The 21,232-nt window shown below is 46.7% G+C and overlaps 1 protein-coding gene and 1 long non-coding RNA gene across 3 annotated transcripts in view; one reads left to right on the top strand and one right to left on the bottom strand.

Annotated features, from left to right (window-relative positions):
- Sema3a (semaphorin 3A) overlaps positions 1–20,826 on the bottom strand; it is a 427,345-nt gene extending 406,519 nt beyond the window's left edge. For both annotated transcript variants that reach the window (XM_003469818.5, XM_063237438.1), the window contains exon 1: positions 20,452–20,826. Coding sequence is in view for 1 of the 2 variants with exons in the window: in XM_063237438.1 (XP_063093508.1) it covers positions 20,452–20,476 (25 nt within the window). In the remaining variant the exon portion in view is untranslated. The remainder of the gene's footprint in view (positions 1–20,451) is intronic.
- On the top strand, positions 4,889–19,475 carry LOC106027705 (uncharacterized). The gene is made up of 5 exons (XR_002791266.2): positions 4,889–5,280; positions 5,515–5,657; positions 13,001–13,148; positions 16,729–16,873; positions 18,032–19,475. It is a non-coding gene; the product is annotated as an uncharacterized LOC106027705 (long non-coding RNA).
- Positions 20,827–21,232: the final 406 nt, after the last annotated feature.

Below are 21,232 nucleotides of genomic sequence, written 5' to 3'. Positions count from 1 at the left end.
GAGACAAAAGGTGCAAAGAGTGGGTGAACAAGGGTGCATCGCTTCAGCTGACAGCAGTATCCCCGGCGGTGAGACTAGTACCAACCGGATTCTCAGGGTTTCCTAATAAAATTTTATAGGTATTGGGTGCACAGTGAGTCCTTTTGATTTTCTTTAAAAAAAAAAAAACTTGCCTCTGTAGTAAAATATCTGTTTTAAAATGTCGATATTAGTGCCAAAGTTTGCTTAGTTCTGCTTTAGTTCATGGTCATGCTGACATCCAATAAGAAGCAGAGATAATTTTCTTTTTTTTTTTTTTCTTAATTTCAAGAAAATAAGGAAAATGATCAAAATGCAAGGCAAATTTTGACCTGGTAAAACTAGAGAAGTGATTATTTCTCTTAAAATGTAAAAGTAGGCTGAACTGAGAGGCGCACGGGGTGTGCTGTCAAAGCTATGTCTGTGCTTTGTAACCTGCTGTGTGAGGAAGGGCTTTCCGCCCCTCCCAGGACAGGAGCCGGGACTGGCTGATGGTGCGAGGTGGCTCCCTGGCCCTCAGCCTCCCTCTCCTCAGGCCGCCCTCCCTCCTGACAGCGACCCCCCCCCCCGGGGTAATCCTTAAAGAATGTGTTTAGTCACGGCCTTCATCTTCCCGTGACTTCACCCAGATTTGGTTTCGGCGGGCTTGAACAGAAGAAAAGAGCAGAGCATCTGAACAAAATAAAGCATCCCCATTAAATTGGTTTTCATAGCTTAAGGTAGGAGGGAAAGATATTTTTCCAGCAGCTGCTTTCATTTGAACTTAAAGTTTGGAAACAGCTTCATATCCGATGCAAAATGATAAAGGACAGGTTGTGTTATTTCCTTCTTTTGCATCTTAAAACATAAGGAAAGGCTCTTACTTTTCTGTGTAACGGACGATCATTATAATTTTTCTAAGCTAAATCATTGTGTACATGTGCTAAATGGAGTATGTGGAAAATATATAAGCATGGTCCTGATAAATAGAACCGCGACTTTGATCAATTTCTCTGTTTTCTCACTTACAATTAATTTCTTCTATAAAATGGTTTAATTGCTTATGTAAAATGAGATGTCCTAATGATAAATCTGTTGTCATAAGCAAGAGGTAAGGAATTCTTACAGATAATAACAGTAATTAATTTTGTTTTCCAGCCCTGTGATAGTTGGTTCTATTGATGAAGCACATAAACTTTGGAAACATACACGCACAAAAGCACCCTGACACAGCAGACGTCAGGGCTGCTGGGCTATTGTTTTGTAGTTGCTTTGTTGTTGTTGGGGAGGTAAAAAAAGATAAAATTAAAGAAAAAAATATTGATGATTCTACACAAAGAATGATTTGGAAAGGTTTTCATTACTTCTGAAATTTGTGTGGTGGAAAAAATTAGCAATTCCTAAATTTACTGTTAGGTACTCTGGCAAGGAATGGGAAAGAGGAAAATCAGGAGCCGCCTGAAATGCAGGGCAGCCAGTATGCTTCCCAGGAAAGCCCAGAGCCCTTTGTTTTTCCCCTTATCAGAAATCTCAGGGTCACAAGTAAATTCTGTACACAATGTCCTGATCAAACGTCATTTATAATTTTCATTAATTTAACCACCTTTATGTTTTTAATTAAAAATAACACAGGTAGAAACCAGGCTGAACCAATATTTCTGGAGACCCATGTGATCCTGCGAGTTGTAGCAGTTGTGAAATGTTCTTCAACAAACATGAAAATAAATAAAACTCTGGGAGGCAAGAAGACAGGGGGCATGGCCTGCGCCTTCCTGGGTGGGTCCACCTTGGGGCGAAGCATGGAGAACTCAGGACAGGACTCGCGGCTCAAGCCTTGGTGCATCTACAGACAGGGATAATATTCCATAGAGTGTGTAGCAAAGGTCACGCACACTGATTCCACAGCTCCTCCCCAGCTGTCTTTAAAAAATCACCCTATTTAGCGGTCTCCCCTCACATAGCACCAGAAAGAGCCTGTGAGAATTGCAGAAGGCCCATTCCAAGCGCACCCTCTTACCACCAAGGGTGCCAAAGATTCCAATTCTCTCTCCTTATAGACTGCACTGACATCTTTTTCCATAATTGGTTTTCACATATAAAATTATTTAGGTCAGAAGGAAACATAGCCTATGATTCTTTACTGGTTCTAACCAGTAAAGGATGGAGCACTGAGAGGAGATGTAGAAAAAATTAAAAAGATAACCTCGCCTGACCATTCGTCCAGGGTCACACATGGAACCCCACATGGAAAGCCGCGGTGGGTTCTGTGGTGCTGTAGCTGCAAATTCCAGCAAAAACTCTGAGGTGCAGAACACAACACAGAACAGCCCTTCCCGCCAGAGGAGGGGGAGGACTGAGTCACTTCCCACTGTCCTCGCCATGTTTGTCCTCTGCCAGGGTCATAAAATATGCATGCGTGTGCCCGGCCTTGCCTGGAGCTCAGATTAAAGGGTGCGGGTGCGGGGTCTTCCCTTCTACCAGACTTCTTCTCGGCAATGGGGCTTCTTGGCACAATATCACTTGAAAAGGCTGTTTTCTGACTCATCGCATTTATTTCCTCCTTAAAGAGACATAGAATCTTTGAAAGGGTGCAAGAAATCCCTAAAGGCAGCTCCTTAGGTATCTTATTTCAGTGCAATATTTTCCATAAAGTTTTTAAGCGTTTCAGAATGTCGCGCACCTCATTTTGCCACAATCCGCATCTATGTGGGAAGAATCAAAAGATTCTGAAATTTACAGCGATGCTTAAAGGCGAAGCTTAGATTTATAGAACAATAATTCCTGTCTTTTGAAGGACAAAAATAGAAACTGTGCTAGCAACCTATCCCAATGGTTTTATATTCTCATGGGAGGCCAAAGCAGCGAGCGCGTTATGAAATCTAGACCAGGAATTGCTAGAGTGCAGCAAATCCCAATTCCCCCGGCAAAAAAAAGAGCTGGTCTACACCAGCCATATTTCTGCGCATTGTTTTTTTTCCTCCTGGTTTCCAGGGAGACATGCTTTTCTACATACGGCTGACTAGGGAAATCTTTTTTTAGATCCCTTGTTCCAATAAAGTATTGCTGCTTATAATCCTGAAGAGCACATCAGGCCGGCCGACCTCCACCTCCCCTGACACTCAGGTTTCCCCGTAATATCTTGGGCTAACACCCATGATCATTATTAATTGCTCTGCCCTAAAACTGATCGCTAACTAAACTTAATTTAATGGAGTTTCAAGAGACTAACTCAATAACAGGAGTAAGTAGCTCTGGAGATTACTTAACCTCAAATTGAGTGTCCAATTATAATAAAATACGAATATAGATGGCCATAATAGAAAAGAAGGCTTGTGTGGGTGTGCATGTGTGATTCCACGGCCACATAATTAAAAAAGATAGAAGTGGTAAAACTACCCAGGAACTGAAGGAAATTCAGCCCAAAGCCAAGGCCTACAATGGAAATCCTGAGGTTCACCGCCCCACTTCTCTTCTCTACCAGAAGCCTCAGGAATATGCAGACGCTTAGAGGTGGGTCTGGGACTTTTTTGAATATAGATTTATGACAACAGAGGAGTTCAGATGAAGATCAAGACATTGGAAAACTTCTTAACTGCGAAATAAGCTAAACCTCACTTGTGCTTGGCATTCTTGTGAATCACAAGCTGTTCGTGTTTGTTCGACTTTTTTCTCCTGCATTTTGCATCTCATCACCCCTACCAAGCTTTTCAGAGAAAAGCAGTGTTGTCTTAGTCAGACGCAGCGTTTGATGGTTGTCAGATTTCAAAATACCTTTGGATATTCTGGAAATTTTTTTACATTTAAATCAACTTCCATGCCTTGAAAGCGAAGAGGGATCAGAGTGCGGATCCCTCTGGGGACCTTCACCCTGGCATCTTTCTCCAAGTCATTCAGGGGAACACAAGTCTGGTAAACCAGTGCTGTGACCCACTCCATGCCAGCAAGGCAGGATGGAGACAGATATTCTCCAGTACAAGAAATACTGCCATGCGGGGTGTACAGTGATGGTCATGTCCCTCCAAGGTAGCCGGGGACCCACTGCACCTCACACCCGCCTAGATGCTCAGTTTGGAGCTGACGCAGTGCAGCTGGTGATTCAGAAGGGGCCAGGTGCACATTGGTCTGGCTTGGGCTGGGCGCCCCTTGGGCAGCCCAGCATCTCAGGACACCTCTGCCCTTGCTCTCGGTCTAACTGCATGAATTACCCACTCTTTGGTCATCGTATGCTGTCTTCAGAGAGGTGAAGACATTCTTGGGTTGCATGAAAACCAGGAAATCTCCACGTGTCTGTGTGCCACAGTCTAGGTGCATATCAAGGGCCAGCTGTCTTCCCTCTCATTCTGTCTGCACGAACCCTTGTGTCATTGACCTTCCTAGCTTCTGTAATAACAACATGCAGATGGACAGATTCATTTGCAGAAGCAAAAGATTTGGGTAACATTAAAATCCTGCATTCTGATTCAAATGTGGGAAGCGCTCTAAATCCTCGGGCAATGGCTGGATACAAATAACTGATCAAACTATAAAGAAACTCCGAAGAAAATTTCCAGTAATAACTAGCAACCACCAAACAATGGACATTACATTAAATATTGGTGACAAGGTTGAGAAGTTAATTTTAAAAACTTCAGTAGGCAAATCATTAAAATTCCATCCACCACCAGTGATAAGTTACAGCTCTTTTTCAGACTGGCCTTGAGCAAAGGCCACATTGGTTCTGCCCCTTTCTCAAGCACCCTGGCTCTCCTCCACTGGGGAAAGGAGATCCCAAACTTCACTGTGCTGACCCTTCTGCCCTGGAGGAAAGCCTGTTGCTGTGTGACCTCGCTGTGTGTTACACAGTAGGACAGAATGTTCTGCCTAGGGAAGGCCCTTCCTTCTGGGAGGAAGCCCTTCCCCTAGTACGGTGGGGCATGAATATGGGATGCATACTTTGTGTTCAAGGCCACCCACCCAGTGCAGCCCTTCCTGCATCAAGGACAGTCCTGGGAGGATGACACCGGGGCTGGTGGCCCCAGATGGCCAGAGGCCCAGGGAGAAACCAGCCTCCCCACTCCGTACAGCTCTGCCTGAGCCTGCTGTTCTCTCTTTGCAGAGGTGATTTTTGCAATCACTTTGAAGTGAGCCCAGCCACGCCACCTTTACACACGTGACACCCAGCCTCCAGGTAGTGACAGTAAGAAGAAGGACCTGTTTCACCCTCAGGAGGTTGCAGGCTGCTGAATTCAGAGCCCAAAGGGGAGAGGAGTGCTGAATTATTGCTATTTGGCATCTATGTGCAAGGTAATTAATAGCCAGGCTCTCCAGAGGGTCCCTGGGGACAGGAGAGGAGCCCCACACCTGGCTGCCATCCTGGGAAAAGGCTCTGTGGCACCAATGGTGGACAGAGACCCTGCAGGGCTGGGGATGTGCACAGCGGGTCTGCTCTGTGTGAGGGGCCCAGGCCGCCGGCATGAGAGGCTGGGGGATCATAAAAGCGGAGGGAGATGCTCACAGGAGGGAAAACAATCCTCACAGGTGCGCGGGAAGGAAAGGAAATGAAGAGGCTGAGAAGAAAGCAAGCGAGACGCCCGCGACGTCACTCTGCCTCTGGCAGGAAGGTCTCCGGAGGACCCAGGCGCCAGGGCTCCTGCCGCAGCAGCCCAGTGCCCGGCTGCAAGGTCACGGGGCGGGCGGGGTGCAGCGGTGCAGCCGCGGGGTCTCTTGCTCACTCTCCTTCTCTTTCTTGCTTGCTTTCTTCCTTCATTTCTCTCTCAATCTCTCTCAATATTTAACCTAAAAATTTCCTGCAATAATGTGTGTGTGTGTGTGTGTGTGTGTGTGAGAGAGAGAGAGAGAGACAGAGAGAGAGAGAGAGACAGAGAGAGAGACAGAGAGAGAGACAGAGAGAGAGAGAGAGAGAGGCCCTGACTGCGGTCTGCTGTGTGTTTGTCCGTCCGTGTCAGGGTGTGAACGTGATGAGTGGTTTTGCTGTTTCTCGTCAGACTTGAGGGTGCTGGTGGTTTGTTGGTTTGCTGTTTTAAACTTTAAAACTTCATGTGAAGCAGATACCACTTCCTTTAGTCTTTTTCTACTTAGCATTTGAGAAAAATCCCAAGTGAGAAAAGCAGTCAGACAGATGTTGCAACAGACTTCCCTGGGTTGGGCGGCCACTCTGACCTCTCTCCTTTGTGGATAAAATACATTCAAGTGAGTGTTGCAAACACTCTGTGAGCCGGAGAATTCACCATGCACCCTGCCGTTCTACCTCTAAAGCAGGGGCTCCCCCTTCTCTTAGTGTGCTGACCCTTGCCCCTAAGTACTTAGCACTGCTGCTCGTTCCTTCGAGCTAGGTGCTGGGTGCTACGCACTTGTGCCCGCACAGGCCGGCAGGGTGTTGGAGTCTTGCCCTGCTTCCGCCTCAGAACTTGAGGGTCAGAGAATTAGGTCCCACCCCAAACACCCTTGTCACAGACAGCTGTGAAATGTTTTAGCATTAAGTTAGGGGCCTGCTTTTGTTCCCTTGGCAGGCTTTCTCTCCAGTTTTCATAAGAACATGGGTCACCACCATACCTGCTGGTAAAATATTCAAAGCCACATTTTGCTAGAAAGACACAATATTCGATTTCTACCAATTGCATATTTCTTACAACCTGGGAATAAGACAAAAGGGTAGGCGTATTTTCAATTTGCCTCTGTGTCAATAACCCTGCCAGGGTTTGCACACAAGGTGGGCAGCACCATAATTTTATTAGCCTCAGACTGACAGCGCTTAATGGGAAGAATCATAAAGCTACCCAACAAATCACACGAATGCCATGCTAGGTATTCAGGGGTCCAAATAGAGAGACACAAATCATAAACTCTCACTTCTATCATTTATCAAGTCTAGCATATTTTTCTGCTATTCAAGTATTTAACTAATAAAACACTAGAATCTTCTGTTCCTTGTATCTACCAATAATATTGGTAAATACCCCAAATGTTGATAGAATCAAAGTATGAAAAATGCAGATCAGAAGGACACGCATTTGATTTAAACTACAGGTCAGGACCCCGCATGATGCGCAAACATGGACAATCCACATGGTTTACCTGGCTCGCAACTGTTCTGCCATTCCGCTGAGTATTTCTTGTACGGTAGGGACTTTGTTACAGTTACGCAATTGCTGAAGGACTGGGCAGAGCGATCTGCTCAGCGTTCCCCTCTCTGGTCTTTACTCCTAATGCTGTATTACGGGAACAAACCTTGGCATGCCTCTGCAATTTAAACATGATGGAAGAGTACTCGCCACAGATTGTTAAAAAGAAAATAATAATTAAAATACATCCTTAATGTGCTTACATCACTGCCCCAACAAGCAACAGAATCCTGCTGAAGTCACACGGCCCTCAAGCACATCGCAGACACACATCCTACAAAGGCAAACAGTTAAGTCCACTGATTCGCTCAGATTTGCAGCTAACTTGGCCTGTAGTTTTGGTCACACTGTGTGAAAAGTGTCCCTGTGACAGTGACACACCTGCCTGCACCAGTTTCCCTGAGTGGAGGTGGAGGGAATCTACTAAATACAAAGTGAACCCCTGTACTTTCAGGAGCACCTGCAGGACCTTGAAGGATTGAAGAGTCCGTGGAGAGGGAATGAGGCCCACAGAGGGGGATTTCTCAAGGTCCCTGATGTTAACCGCTGGCTCCCCACACAGGACCAGCCTGGTGTGCTATGCTCCCTGAGGAACTGCTTTGCCTGGTCAGCCTCAGGGGCTCTCACCGCCCTGGTGCTGAGGTCACTGAAATTCTGAGCGCTCGTGGCCAGGACTCCTTCTGGGGTTGAAGTCACTGTGCTGCCGTGCTCTGAGTTTCCAGGGAGATTTCCCATTTGCTGAAACAGCCTTGCTATGAGCCGTGAGGGAGCAGCCCTGCCCTCGGCCACTCACACCTTCTAGGGTAGGTTCCCTCTGGGCAAAACTGAGCACTTTGGCAAATCTAAAAATAATCAGTGCATTAGGGTCAGGTTGCTTTTCTCGATACTGCAGGCGGGGCTTCCTCCTGGGCTCAGGCTCAGTCAGCAGCAGCAGCAACACCACACCTAAAACCTGCTCTGTTCACAGCACAATGGAAACGTTTTCGCCATAAAACAAAATCGCAGTTAAAATTACACCCAATGTTTCGCAGCTTTGTAATGCTATTTCATAGCATTCGTGCCTACTAAAAGTAGATTCTGATGAAAACAAATCCATGTATAAAGCAAGTACCAATCAATTGGAGTGTATTAATTGATACAAGATTTTATTTCTAATAATATGTAATTGTCATTTTATATAAATTTGTAAAATACACAAAGAACATAATAGACAAGGGATTAAGAAAAAGTGAACTATTTTGATTTTAATAAATTTAGTTGCATGTATGAACAAGAGTGCTTACAAGAACAAATCTGAAGATTTCTTTTCTAAAGAAAGAAATTTCATTTATCTTTTTTTCTTTCCATTGTAACTTAACATTAGATAAAATATTTTCTCAGTGTTTTTTACCCTTAAAATAAGTGGTTGTTATTTCGTGTGTAGGACTAATACTAAACATGATTTTAGCAATGGCCCTGGGAATTTTTTTTAATTTGTCATAGATTTCTAGGCTAGGAGGCCAATGACAGACTCTCCAGCACCAACCTCACAACCACCTAACCAAACACACCCTGTCCTGCGGCTCAGCTCTCTAATATCTTATCTTTGGACAACTGGAAAATCAATATCTCCCAAAAGAGTCAGATGATCTCTTTCAGAATACCTGTTTCATGGCCATTCAGGAAACAATAACAACATTCTACTGAGATTCCTTTTCACTGCGTGAAGGCCTGGAGTGGGGCGGCTGGGGCTGTAAGTGGAGAAACCTGGGTGCTTTGGGGTTAATGGACAGTGATTAAGGTTAATGGCTGAGTGCCTGAGGTTAAGTGCTGTATTTACATAGCTGCCAGCTTGCCCTTAAAAAAGTCTTCATGTCTATCAATCAGTTGCAGCTAATAGCCAATTAAACAGCAAATACAGGTTAGGGACCCACGGTAAAGACCCGTCAGTCTGTGGGTGCAGGGTGGACCTGTCAACCTGAGTCAAATGGTATTTATTGAACACCTATTTTGTGGTTTCTGGGTTGTACACAAAGAAGCAGTAGCCAAGGGTCTGCGTCCAAGAAGCTTAGCCCCTCACCAAATCTGCCGAGGGCGAGGAAGGGACAAGGGGCGCAGGACGCTGTCACATCCACCGCACAGGTGAGACGTGTTCTAGCATCCAGGCCAGGGAAGGTACAGTTTAGCCCAAGGGTTCCTGGGGGGCGGGGACTTTTAACTGAAGGATGAAAGGAATCACTTCCAAGGAACTGCATCCCATCCTTTAGAACGAGTACAATGGGGCCAGCACGAAGCTACAGCAAGGACAACCTCGGTCCCTAGTCCCTGGTGACAGAACCAGGTCTGCTCAGTGGCAGGAGCACTAACAGGCAAGGGCACGGGCCTGGCCATGTTGGCTCCTTACACATCTTGGACCTCAAGGTCTGGGACAGAAGGAGCCAAGCAAAGTGCCTGGAGCTCTGGCCTGCAGAAAGGGCGAGGCTGAGGCCCAAGGCACTTTTCCAAGGCAAACCTAGCCCCAGCCCCCAGTGGCCGCATGATTGATTGCGTGGACTGAGTTTCCTTAAACAAGATTAATGTTCCCTGCAGAAGCCCCTGGGAGCGGCCGTGGAAGGAGCAGCCTTGCCTCACGCGACTGGCAGGGCCCTACAAGTCTCTGTGGCCCTCTCCCTTTGCTCTGGTGGTGGGCAGAGTGGGGTGCAGGCCCGGGGGTGTAGGCTGGGGTGGGGTGGTGGTGCAGGCCAGGGGTGCAGGCCCGAGGGGGTGCAGAGGCCCCCGAGGGGCAGAGTGGGGCGCAGGCTGGGGCTCCAGAGGCCCTGGCACCAGGCGAGAGGGCAGGGCCGGACAAGTGACACTCCAGTGCTTTATAAGTTTTAAAACTGCTCTTAAAGAATAGGTTTGTTCATTGAGGTTCTTCTGTTGCTTAGTTTCAAAATATTGAAAGGGCACTTACATGAGGCCAGTGCAAGGGGCTGCAAAGCCGCGGGGAGGGAGGACACAGCCTGCGGGGCACGCAGAAGGGTGCCCGGTGCCAGCCTCACACTTACCCCAGGGGATGATCCGAGGCTGAATCCGAGGGTTTATTGTATTTTACTTTTTATCAGAAGGATCCTCTTCCTCACTTGCACAAGGCTAACAAAGGCTCCAAGCTGCTCCTGGGAAGAAGGCCTCATGGATCTTGGCTAGCAGGCACTGCCCGTGGCAGGCTCCTCCCCTCCAGGCCCTGGTCATGATGACCACACCCCAGGGATACTGCTCTGATTTAGGAATTACCGCAAAGGAGGGAGGCAGAGGCAGAAAATCAAGAGAAAAAGCTACTTAGCAGCATGGTGGACATCTCAGGCGGTGCTGCCCTGGCCCATGACTGCAACCGGGCAGGCCTGTCCGCCAGCCCAGGCCCCGTCGTGCCCCACACCAGTCAGCGGAGGACCCCGCTTTAACAGAGTGGGAAAAACTGAGCATGGGGTTTTTAGGGTAGAAAACCCTGCTTTTGACCAAAGACAAGTTGGGAAAGCTGAGGTCCACCAGCAGATTACAGGAGGAGGGTGACCCGCTGAGGGAGAGACTGCCTTGGGCAGTCTGAAGAGAGGCAGTGACAGAAGAGGTCAGCAGATGCAGAGGGGGCTGTGGGTGGCCACCCGGGGACCCACAGCTGGGCAGAAAAAGTTGCTCCAGGCTCCAGGTGGGGTGGGGCCATCCAGAACGGGTCCGGGCTGGCAGAGGCCCCTTGCCTCTCCTGGGCTCCTCTCCATCAGTGATGGGCATAGGTTGGACGGAACCTGACCAGGAAGGAGGTGCTGTTCCTGAGCTCCCTGGGGTGACCCTGAGATGTCCTCATGGAAGACACTGCACTCAAGCCCTGCAGTGTATCTTTCATCCAGTTAAGACGGCAACCACGCCGACCACGAGCTCCCGCACCCAGTCCGTAGGGAACTCAGTGTACAGGGGAAAGGGGTCTGGTGGGAACTTCGTGTGTCTCTGACGACCTTTCCAAAGACTTACAGCTCTGAGTTTAAAAAGAGTATGAAATAATTTTGAGATATTTTTGTGTTTCTTTAAGTAATGCTTGATAGGGTTTTGTACTTTTTTCTTATTACATGTAATTCATGATAAATTAAGTTCCGTCTTTTAGCTAATTACATTTCCCTATCTCCATTTTATTATGGTATCTATAGTTTGACAGGGTAAAAAATTACCATTAATAGAGAAAAGGCAAACTATTATCTATTTAAAGTGCAAGAAATGCATTTTATTCCTTTAATTCATGATAAGCATTTAACAGAACCTGGCAAAATTAACAGAGTTAGTGTTCTCATTTTTCAGTATTCAAGGAATCGAAGACATTTAATTATCTTCAAGGGTAGTTTATTAATTTTGCCGTGCCCGACTTTGTCATGAAAATGTATTACAAAAATAAGATTAATTTAAAAATCAACGCACATCTTTATGAGAATAATATATCTTCTCTGTAAATTTCCTTTAAAATTATCTTCTGTTTGCTACTGCTCAAAGTTGTTTTGTATCATAAATAAAACTATATATGTACCTATTTTAAACTTAGTCGTAAAATAATGCATTGTATGTTTTAAAATCTTGTTTTATGGGTGAGAACCCTAAGGTAGCAGTACTAATGTTATTAGTTTATAAGTGCTATCATGGTTCTTATCCAAGTTCGTGGTATTTACTTGGACTTTAAATACAATCTCTGAATATTTAGTTAATTCCCCAGCCTTAAAAAAATCAGATACACATAAACACATTTTACAACTATGCAAGTAATATTTATGTACTTTTGGACAGGGCCTCTATGTAGTTCTGGCTAGTTCTGAACACACTATGTAGACCAGGCTGGCCACCCCTGGGCAATCCTCTTGCCTCAGCCTCCTGAGGACTAGGGTTACAGCTGTGCTCCCCACCCCAGCTTGTAATACCTGCTCTTAAATAGTAAGCTAGTGGATCCAACTTGAATTGACATTTAACACTTTAGGATTTATTTATTTGTTGCATCACTGCAAATCCTGAGGGTGCTTCTAGAATTCAGGGATTAGCATGAAGATAAGAACAGTGAACACGCAGGCAGTGCAGTGCCTTGGCCGCTTGCAGTCCTTTGGAAAGCCAGGCTCTGTCCCTAAGGGCCAGTGGTCAGGGCCAGAAGGGCTCACCGGGTGGCATCTGACCATTTCGGTGCTGCTATGGAAAAGCCCACACCATGCTCTGCTCACCTTCTGGCTGTGTCCTTGGGCAGGCTGACCCCATGGGCGATGCTACGGGATGGCCGCACCTGTGGTGCCACAGCGGTCACTGTCACTGTCTCGTCGTTGTCAGAGGTGGCACTCAGCACACAGTGTCTACACCCACTGTGTGAAGCCCTGGCTGCCCCCTGAGTGACACCCTAGACTCTGATGCAGTGTCACTTTGTCACGGTCTGGTGTCACGGGGGAGACAAATACCCTGGAACTCCAATGAACAAGTCCAGTCCTTCTTCAAGCCTGAGCGATGTTGGTGCTGCAGGTTTAGAAGGACCAGAACCAGAACGGTGAACCTGTTTTGTTTAGAAAATCAGAACTCTAAGAGCCATGGGGTTACACGCAGTGACACCAGCCTTGAGCTAAAGCAGTGTCCACTGCAGACAGAGGCCGAGGGCATTTCCAGTCCTCCGCGTGTGGGTGGAGGCCACAGAATGCTTTCTCCCCCCCATTTATGGTAACTTGATCTTTTACTTACGGTCTGAACTTGAAAACTGATGGAAATTAGAATTCTAGAGGGGCATCCTAGGGAATCCTAACCCTCAACTTTGACTCGGGGCTTGGCATGAGTCAGGTCTCTGCCGCTGACCTTCCTGTGGTTTCTGTGCCCGGCATGGTGTCAGCACTGATGGAAGCTGCTTCTATGTTGTCCACAAGGTTTCCATATCTACGGAGAAGGACCCTGCGGCTGGGCACCTGGGCCTGCACTGCTCTCCTCTGCTCTGTGGGTGCCAAGGACACTGCCAGGGCCACCTGAGCGTCCTTCTCATTCTGCACAGTGGCTGTGATGCTGTGGCCAACAGAGGTTTGTGAGTTTGGTGGTTTGGGAGAGTTTTGTCCAAGAAGACTTTGGGACAATGCAGCATTCAAAAAGTACACATAAATTCAGATTTTGCCTTAACTAAAAAGGGAAGGTCCCAGTTTCCAAAGCTGTTTTTTTAAAAGACTGTAATATGATTATTTTCCAAGCATCTTTCAAATGTAGGAGATCTTTGTATGCTAGTGTTGATGTCTATAGTTATTAAAGTTTCACATTAAATAATGTCAGAAGGCAGATTTCCATCAATAGATGGATGGATAAAGAATACATGATGTTTAAATACTGCAGGGTACCATGCCCTAAAGAAGGATGCATCTGATTGATTTGACAGAGGACAGATGCAGCTTGATCCCTACTTTAAATAAAATGAACCAGACACACCAGCTTAACTGTCACATGGCTTCTCTTCTGTGAGGACCAAGAGTTGAGTGGGGAGGGCAGGGCTGAGAAAATCTGAGGGGTGCCACGTATGTGCATGAGCTCCCCACAGCACACGGGGTCATTCCGCACTGCAGAACGGTGAGTACAAGCACAAATTTAAAACATGGTGTTCAGAAAGCAGCAGAGAGGCAGATGACTGACATAAACATGCAAAACTAAAGGCCAAGGTAAACCAGGAAAAGTGCTTTCAATGAATAGAGTTTTTCTTGCTGGTGCAAAATGAAGCTGGTGATGTGATTTTATTTGTATAGACAATAGTTCTTTAAATAATACAAAAGCTATTATTTATGTAAGAAAGCTGTTACCATGAAACATGTAATAGAAATTCTGGCACATAGTTTTATAAATACATGGACACACTGATCTTCCTACACACTCAGAACAAGTTTTTATCACATTATTTTAACACTGACACGAGTGAATGTAATTGAAAATATGATGCCAAGGTAACATCAGCTTAAAAACTAACACAACTAGCCTGTGCATGCTCAGAAAGTGCCAGAGAAGGTGTTGTCTGTTATTATGTCTTAAAGGAAATCAAAGTGCTTATATGTAAGTTTACCTTACTCAAATCTTCATGCTCTGTAAGTTAAGAATTTGGTGATAAATTTGGTTTTGGTAAAATATACTTCTATCATGGTTAAAGATGTAAAAATACAAGTTTAATGAACTAGTTCATGGAGCAGTGGGGAACATAGATGGTAATGAAAACGATATTTTATCTGAATGGTAAGAAACCCTCCAGGGCTCTGACAACCTAGCCCGGACCACACCTTACACTACACCTCACCCCACACTTCACACTCACACCACACTTCACACCACACTTCACACTCACACTCAACCACACATCACACCAGCCTCACAGCACTCCTCACACCACACTGCACCCCTCACCCCACTCATGCCAGGCTGGCTGAGTTTGGTGTTTCAGACACGCCTCCCCAAGGATTCCACTCCACAGACAGTAGGAATTCAAGCCTTCTGCTGCTGACTTCATTTTTACTAATTGTTGAAAACTGGGACAAGAAGAAGCTCATCAAGAAGGAACCCTGCACCCATTTCTGGCTGGACCTGCTCAAGAAGTGTACGTTTGGTTGGAGAAAGAGTTCTTTATTTCAGCGTGTACTGTATGGAATGGAAATCAGGCTCAGCAAAGTTTGGGTTAAATATCCCTGAAACAACTTTAGTCCAAAAGAGAAAAATACATGTAATGCTTCATGTGCTGTGACATAAACCTCAGCACGGAGGCCCTCGTGCGCCCAGTTGGCCTCGCTTGTCTGAAGGTGCAGACCCGCCAGTGCTGCGAGGCAGACGTCACTGCTGGGACGCTGCAAGTCGCTGGGTCGCACCAGCCAGTGACTGCCAGAGGAGGCCGAGCCCTGCCTGTCTGTGGCTCATGCAGCCGTGCAGCAGTGGAGCTGTGGAGGAGGCCTCCGGCCAAGTCTTCCCCCAACACACTCATAAACACACACAGTTAACAGTCATGGGCTCCAGGAAGGGAAGTAAATTCCAGAGTGGATGCAAACGCGGTTTGTTAGAGCAGTCATGAGCTCCCACGTGAAATCCCAGTGTGTTGCCGGCACCGGTGGCCACAGGTGAGGGTAAACGCTCCGGCTCTGTGGATGCACGGACACGATGTTAACCTCCTTTCTCCACCGCCTCTCCCCAGATCTGACGGTACAGTAGTGATGGAGCAAAGGGAAGCTTCTGCTGACCAGAGGTTTCTTCAGATTCTGATTTTCATTTCTGGTAACCTCTACTTTGAACAAACAGCTGTGATATTTCATTAAATAGTTAAAATGTATAGCTTAAAGGTAGGATGCGTATTTCATTGAGCTCACAAATGAGAGGAATGTTTCAGATGGAGTAGAGGTGGTAAATGGAAGCTTTTGAATTTTGCTGCAGAAAAGGTCCAGAGTTTGACCCGTGTAGGGAACAGGGACTCAGAGGCCCACGCAGCACGCGGGCAACAGTAGGGTGAGTGCTGGGCTCTGCCTGGCTTCTGAGCACAAGGAAACCCTGCGGAGCAGAGCCTGGCCCAGGCCGGGGGACACAGCCTGCCCCAGAGAGGCCAGCGATTCTCCAAACATGCCTCAGAAGAAGCCTGCTTCAGGGTGCCCTAGTGCAAAGTGTCAGTATGAAATCAGGAGAGAGAGAAAGAGGGAAGGGGAGAGAGGGAGGGAGGAAGGGAGAGAGAGACAGACATAGACAGAGACAGAAACACAGAGAGACAGAGACAGACAGACAGAGAGAGAAACACAGAGAGACAGAGACAGACACAGACAGAAACACAGAGAGACAGAGACAGACAGACAAACACAGAGAGACAGAGACAGACAGACAGAGAGAGAAACACAGAGAGACAGAGACAGACAGACAGAGACAGAAACACAGATTGACAGAGACAGAGACAGAAACACAGAGAGACAGAGACAGACAGACAGAGAAACACAGAGAGACAGAGACAGACAGAAAGAGAGAATCTCCTATAAATTAACAAAGTATTTCCTGGGTAACGCAAAAGAGATTTATGAGAACAAGAACAACCTCAGAGGACACCCTGCTGATCTCTTTGGCTGATGGTCCTGAAAGCGGATCAGTCTGGCCACTGTGTACCAGTGACCATCGCTCCCCAAGGTATCTGGAGCTCTCAGGGCTTGTCACTATGTACTCATTCTCCCCAAATCACGGGATTAGTTCTTTTTTAAATATCATTTGTTTGCTTCTCTTTTTTAAAAATAAGATGAATCTATGACTTGATGTCAATCACCTTTAAATATCTTTATCACGGAGCTTTCATCCAAACCAGAGGAAAAGTGAGTACTACGGAGCATTTATTCTGCTCACTTTTCATTTAGAAAATGGGTTGATAGCTTGATTTTTGAAGTAATTTTCTCATGTTCATTTCAGTTGGCTTGCATAAATCTTTTTATCTTCATAACTGTAAACGATGTCTTGATTAAAAATTTGTGGTGATATAGGCCATTAAAATAAGATAAAAATACTCTTTAAAATGAATGTTTTGTTTTTTTTGGGGGGAGACTACACAGACCTATAAAAATTATAGAATCAAATAAAAGAGTTTTTATCATAAATATTTTGTTTTTAATTTCTCCCACAGGAATCTCTATCATCATCATAAACATCTGGCTTGGGAGAAAGTTTTCAGCAGACAAAGCACAGAACCACAGATGCCACTTCTAAGTGATCCTATATTTCAATAAAATCCTGGACGAGGGCATTTTCCAGGCTGTGTGTGCATCACGGTATATGAATATATCTGGATGGGGTGTGTGTGTGTAACTATGTTGTGTGCATACCTGCAGATACAGAATTTTAATTAGCATTGTATCTTTCAAACATTAAATACCAGATTTCCCCCAGTGAATGACAGCCCTGAGTACCCTTGCAAAGGTCCCACCGCTGATTCTCCTCAGCCCTCGGAGATGAGAATGTGTTTGGTTGAGTCCCGAGGAGGCTCCATGATTGCCCACCCTGCCTACAGGAGCTGCGTCCTGGCTGCAAATACCCTGAGCCGACCAGCACGCCTCAGAGCCCAGGTGGAGGGGAACTGGGGCAGCCGGCAGGACTGGCTCTTCCTCACAGCTCCCCGGGGTTGCTGTACCTCCTTCCCTTGCACCAAACCATCTGGAAAGCAGGAGGGTCCGTGCTGACCAATGGTGTAACCGGCAGTTAGGTCCTGCTCGCAGCTTGGCACTCGGCTATGTATACTTTGTGCGAGTGGAGGTTTTGCGTAGGGGTCCTTTGCTGAGTTCATGCACCTGGAATCAGGTCATGCAACAGAGCTGGGGAGAGTGGAATCAGTCTCCTCAGCTGTGCGGCCCCAGGAAGCTGTCTGTGGGCAGGCGGCTAGAGGGCCCAGCCAAGCTCGTAGCTGAGGCCTGTGCTCAAGCTCCTCACCTCGCTGCTTCCCAACGTCCAGAGGGGCTGGGAAGAGGTACAAGGGCCAAACAAGTCAGGGACATGAGGTGCGGAGTGTGGGGCGGGGACCCAGTGGTGCCCAGCTGCTGGGTTTGTGAAGCCCTGCCGAACAGAGTCCAATCACACCTGCGAGCAGAAGGGTGCCTGGGAGACTGAGCCTTGGGCTCTGGGAGGAAGCGAGGTCATCTAGGACTCAGGGCCCACCGGGTAGAAGTGGCTGTCCTGTCTTCCCCGAGTGGCCACCCCTCGCCACACCTGTGTGGTGTGACATCAGTAATATCTCATCCTGAGTGAACAGAGCCATTACATTCTGTTATAACTTAGGTTAAAGTTTTAAGAAAGTGAATATTCTTTATATTGCCATAACCCATGATTCCTAAGGATTTTCCTCTCAGCATATAGAAATTTTCATGTGGAATAAACAGTGAACCTACGTTTTTGAATTACCTAATTAATCACATTGTAATCTTCTTTCAAAACAGGCATAGATAAAGCGTGGGGTCACAACATCTGTCCAAAAGTGAAGAGATGAAGACCGTATTTGAAGTCCGTCAAACTTACCAGCTGCCTAAGTTTTAGCAGGATAGTTATTAGTGCACATAATTTCAATCATCAAGAACCACTTAAAAATTTTTAGGGCAAACTCAATCTGAATGTTTATCTGGCACAAACCTTAATTGGAAAGACGGTAACAAAAGCACCATCATCAATTTTAAGAGATTGGGTTGCTTCTTTGAGGCTGTCAGGAGGTGTGCAATCATTCATCTCCTCTCCACTGAGCTGGGCTCACCATGGATGTCATGTTAGTGAGAAATCGTCATCTCCTGGAGTTTCCTGTGGATACGGCTGGCTCACATGAGCCCTTTGTCACAATAAACTGAGCCAGAACATCAAACCCCTCCTCAAGCAAACCATTTTTACTCTCCTGGTGCTGCTTAAAAGCTTATTAAAATAACTGAAACTTAAGCCAGTGTTTTATATTCTATTTGGATAAAAAGTGCGATTTTCAGTCAACACCCTTATGTCCTCAATTATCGACTTGACTGATACTTTTTGCTTTATTATTTTTTCTTTGCTAAACCAAATATAGTAGATGATGTATTGCTATCACATAAAAAGGATCACAACACATTTAAAATGTGCAAGTATGACCCACTCGATTTTTATTACGCTCTGGAAAGCAAATGAATAAATCAAGAGGAACCAAATCCAAACGCAGCTCTGAAGTGGAGTCCAGCCTTTGAAACTGGCTTCCAATTAATCACGGCTGCCCTTTCCGTGAGGGGGCACTTGTGGAGTCACTGACACGGTTACAGCATGCATGTGTGTGAACTGTATGCCACGCATTCCGCGGAGCGAGGCTCAGTGAAATTAGAATCTCTCCCTGTAGGGGGTAGACGTTGACCGCAGTTCAATGCCCACGATTGTGGCTCAAGTATGCGGTGAAGAATGACTTCTAAACTGCATTTACTCCCCATCAGTGATGTCAAAAGCAATTCTTGAAGACATATGTTTAGCTCGCAGTAATTAATTAAACCTCTCATAGCAGCGACTTTATCCAGGCTAAATCATTTCTGAATATACACAAAGGAGCCATCAGGATCCTAGCGTCATGGGTTTTAAATCATCATTTTTCCATGATGGCCATCTCGAATAGCTAGAAAACACAAACAAAACATTGGCCCATGGGGGATTATTTAAGCACTGCGATAGTACTTTGTCTGGGTTTGTCTGTTCACTCTGTGTGTGCCCATTGTCCTTTGAGAGGCATCACCTCCCGGACTAATCCTTCAAACACAGAATTCCTAATTTTAAAATATCAATGCGAAAGTCTATGACTACAGAGGATGACATGCTGGCAGTGGTTATGGCATCCGTGTCAGTTCCGCTCGTCTTTGCACTCTGTTTGTGGTAGTTATTTGAGAACCTTCACCGGAATCTTGCTCTGCACATGTGTGTCCTACATGTTGTTTCTTGCACAGAGCATGATACATTCAATGGCAAACACACCTTGTACACTGTGACATTCCATCTGAAAGTCACAGCAGTTAGCTTGTTACAGCCACACAATATACAGAGTAGTCATAAAAAGATTCCCACAGCCAAGTGAGGTTCAGAGGCGAGAGCTCAAGAAACATCACTCTACTTAGGTCAAATCTGAGCTTCACGTTCAAACACAGTTTAATGTGAATCCAAAGTCATAAACCCAAAGTAAACGCAAAGTGAAGGCTATTTTAAACCAAGCGTGGAAGACCAAAGAGTCAAAGCTGAGATTTCCTACATCTGGTTTTAATATCTCCTCCTAGGCTATTAGACAAATGACCTTTTGTTTTGTTGTGTTTATTTTAAAAGTCCATTATCATTGTCACCGTGGCTATAACCTAATACTGCTTTCAGAGTTTCTCAGATGCTCTTTGGCGACAGATAAAGCAGTAGAATGAACGGGTTCGTAAACTTTCAGGGAAATCCCTCCGGTAAAGCAGCCCCAGAGATGCAAGAAGGTAGCCATGCAAAAGGGCGGACAGCCACCCCAAGAAAAGTATGTGCCTCCTGAAGACTGCTTCTTCTCTTTTCGGAGCTGTGACAAAACATTTGCCACCCTCATTTTTGACAGTAATAAAGGATATTTCACTCAGAAAGAACAGCTAAGATGCCAGGCTTCAGGGCTGACTTAGCCTTATGATCCGCACTGCAATCGCATCCAAGACCTTGGGAATGGGGAGACCCTGGCGCTTCAGGGACACAGCCAGGGACTGTGCAAAGCGAAAGCGCAGGAGGTCTGCAGGCCAGGAGCGCAGGCTCCCTGTGCCGCACTTTTGCACGGTCTTTAGAGGATTCCCTGAGAGTAAACACGCTTAATTAATTCCCGAGTAGAAGCAGCAAGGCTGCAGGTTCCACTTACTGCGTCTGCTGTCCTTTGTCCACATGCCGCGGGCCCTGGGCTCCTGTCACCCGGCTCCAGGTGGCCTGCTCTGTTCTGTTCCGGGAGAGATGGAGGGGCTGGCCAGGAGCACGCTGCCTCTGCCTCTGGCTGAGCGAGGAGCAGCCTGCAGGCTGCCAGGCGCCCTCAGGATGCAGCGCTGAACTTCAGCAAGAGCGCAGTCCCGCTGCCCGGGCTTCTATCATGTCACCACACCTGGGCGGACCCACCGGGCTCCATCTCTATTAGAGCTCCTGACTCTGGCTGAGAGGGAGGCGGGGGCAGAAAGCGGCTTGCGCTGTCACACTTGTTTCCTATTAGAGAGCCTTACGGTGGATTGAGTAATTGTGTACGAAGGTAGTCTGGCTGGCAGATGTGCGCAGCCCCAGCGGAGCACTCACTCAGGCAGATGGGCTGTACCAGGGCGCAAACAACCCCGGGAGGGGGAGAGGGCCAGGGAAACAGCAGGGCTCTGTTTTATGGGCTGGAGTGGGGAGCACAGAGCTCCGGGGAGGCTGCGTCCCCCAGCGCCCCTGAGCCGCAGCCAGGCAGACAATAAATCCAGTCATGAAGGAAGATGTTCAAGCCACAAAAGTTAGAGACGTTGGCCATGTCCCCCTCAACTACCGACGACGAGGGGTCCAGAGACACAGCCTGTCCCCGTACCTGGCTGAACTTAATTAAAACTGCTCCATCCTGTGAACGCCATGGATTTGAAGCAGAGCGTCTTTCTGCTACGGGAGCCAAAGTTGTCTTTCAAACC

Source organism: Cavia porcellus, unplaced genomic scaffold (assembly GCF_034190915.1).
Source record: "Cavia porcellus strain 051 isolate PalLab524CR breed Dunkin Hartley unplaced genomic scaffold, mCavPor4.1 scaffold_2, whole genome shotgun sequence".
Taxonomy (NCBI): Eukaryota; Metazoa; Chordata; class Mammalia; order Rodentia; family Caviidae; genus Cavia; species Cavia porcellus.
This window is presented reverse-complemented; position numbering and strand designations above follow the sequence as displayed.